This window comes from Penaeus chinensis, chromosome 41 (genome assembly GCF_019202785.1).
Source record: "Penaeus chinensis breed Huanghai No. 1 chromosome 41, ASM1920278v2, whole genome shotgun sequence".
Classification (NCBI taxonomy): Eukaryota; Metazoa; Arthropoda; class Malacostraca; order Decapoda; family Penaeidae; genus Penaeus; species Penaeus chinensis.
In genome coordinates this window covers 11,239,721-11,242,220 of record NC_061859.1, presented here as the reverse complement: position 1 = coordinate 11,242,220, position 2,500 = coordinate 11,239,721, and the positions used below count along the sequence as shown (strand labels likewise).

Here is a 2,500-nt window from a genome sequence, read left to right as displayed (position 1 = left end):
CTTCCCCCTCTTTCCATTTCCCAATCCTCACTCGATTCTTCATTTCTCTCTTTCCTCTCTTCCTGCTCCTTTGTCTCAAAATCCTGAATCTTTCATTACCAAATCTGACGTAATCTAACGGATCTTTGTACTCGAGATTATTAGCCTGATATAATCGGAACTACAGGGCAGAGCGGGGGGGGGGGGGGGGGCAGAATACATATATATATATTATACATATATATATATTTTATTTATTTATATATATACACACATATCTACACACACACACACACACACACACACACACACACACACACACACACACACACACACACACAATCACACACACACACACACACACACACACATATATATATATATATATATATATATATATTTATATATATATGTATGTGTGCATGTATGTATGTATATATGTATATATATGTAAATATATATATATATATATTTATATGCATACACATACAAAGAGAGAGAGAGAGAGAGACGAACAGGGATTTAATAATGGGAAACAGGACGGCAAACCAAACTCATATACAAGTAATGACAGAAGATAAGCAGAAGAGAGAAACGAAGATAATAAAGTAATTCAGAAACACGATTCCTCTCTTATTTCCCCTTTTCCACCTCCTTTATTTTCCTCCCCCCCCCCCCCCTTCCTCTTCCTTTGTCTCAAAATCCTGAATCTTTCATTACCTAATCTGACATAATCTGACGGATCTTTGTACTCGAGATTATCAGCCTGATATAATCGGAACTACAGGGCAGAGGGAGAGAGAGAGAGAGAGAGAGAGAGAGAGAGAGAGAGAGAGAGAGAGAGAGAGAGAGAGAGAGAGAGAGAGAGAGAGAGAGAGAGGAAGGATATTATATATATATGCGTACAGAGAGAGAGAGAGAGAGAGAGAGAGAGAGAGAGAGAGAGAGAGAGAGAGAGAGAGAGAGAGAGGAAGGACATTATATATATATATATATATATATATATATATGTATATATATATATATATATATATATATATATATATATATATATGCGTACAGAGAGAGAGAGAGAGAGAGAGAGAGAGAGAGAGAGAGAGAGAGAGAAAGGATATTATATATATATATATATATATATATATATATATATATATATATATATATATATGCGTACAGAGAGAGAGAGAGAGAGAGAGAGAGAGAGAGAGAGAGAGAGAGAGAGAGAGAGGAAGGATATCATATATATATATATATATATATATATATATATATATATATATATGCGTACAGAGAGAGCGAGAGAGAGAGAGAGAGAGAGAGAGGAAGGATATCATATATATATATATATATATATATATATATGCGTACAGAGAGAGAGAGAGAGAGAGAGAGAGAGAGACAGACAAATAGAGATCTAAGAATGGGAAACAGGGTGGGAGACAGACCAAAATCATCTAGCAAAATTATAGAAGATAAGCAGCAGAGAGAAACGAAGAGAAAAAAGTACTCAGTAGACACGAAGAGACGAGTCACACGACCCTTAAGCCCAACCCAGCGCCTCTTACTTGCTCTGTCTCGGCGGCAAGTGCTCCCCCAGTAGGAGTTTCGGGACGCCCTCAGCCGCTCGCTCTGCAGGGTTCCCGTGAAACTTCTGGAACCAATCCACTTGCTCGGGCGTGAGACTCCACAGACTCTCGTCCTCCACTTGGTGTCCACACGCGCACGCCCACGCAGCGAGAAACACCCCCCACAACGCCCGCTTGTTCCGGACGCCCATGTCGCGGGATAAGGGAGGATCGTGTAAAGTAAGCCTCTTTACGTTAAAATAACACGACACGGTCTAGACAGGTCCCCCTTGAGCCCTGGGGATCGGCCGAGCAGGTGTTCCGGTGGTGAAGGCAGCTCGCGATATGCCGTCCCTCGTCTGCTTCTTTTCCGTCTTATCTTACGTCCGATATCGCCGCGGTGAGGGAATTAATCTTTCGGACCATGTGGACTCTGTCTGTTGGATACTCGAGTCTCTCTCCCTTCCTTTTTTGATCATACAACTTTTCTGTTTTGTTTTGTTTTCTGTGTCTCTCTCTCTTCCTTCTTTTTATCACATAACCTTTCTGTTTTTGTTTTTTTCGTGTCTCTCTCCCTCCCTTCTATTTATCACACAAACCTTTTTGTTTTTTTGTTTTTCTTGTATCTCTCCCTCACTTCTTTTTTATCACACAACCTTTCTGTTTTTGTTTTTTTCCGTGTCTCTCTCCCTCCCTTCTTTTTATTACACAATCTGTTTTTTGTTATTGCGAGTTATTTTCTATCCTAGAATGTATAGGTAGTATGGTCCATTACCCCATTAGTAGAGATACCCATTCAGTAGTCTTAATTATCTGAGTTAGAATCATTAAACTAAATCATTTTTCTTAATGTTTGTGTTGGAAAGAACTGTATTTTTCAAAGTAATTTAGTTTGATTTCAGTTTTGATTTGAAATTCCCTGAGTACCAAACTGATCACGTGACCATTATCTCTGA

The 2,500-nt window shown here is 39.2% G+C and overlaps 1 protein-coding gene across 1 annotated transcript in view; it reads right to left on the bottom strand.

The window, feature by feature from the left end:
- The window catches only part of LOC125047617 (nose resistant to fluoxetine protein 6-like), a 21,602-nt gene extending 19,702 nt beyond the window's left edge, over positions 1-1,900 (bottom strand). Inside the window, exon 1 of the mRNA XM_047645908.1 lies at positions 1,545-1,900. Coding sequence (XP_047501864.1) covers positions 1,545-1,756 — 212 coding nt within the window. The 5' untranslated portion in view covers positions 1,757-1,900. The remainder of the gene's footprint in view (positions 1-1,544) is intronic.
- Between the last annotated feature and the right edge of the window lie 600 nt (positions 1,901-2,500).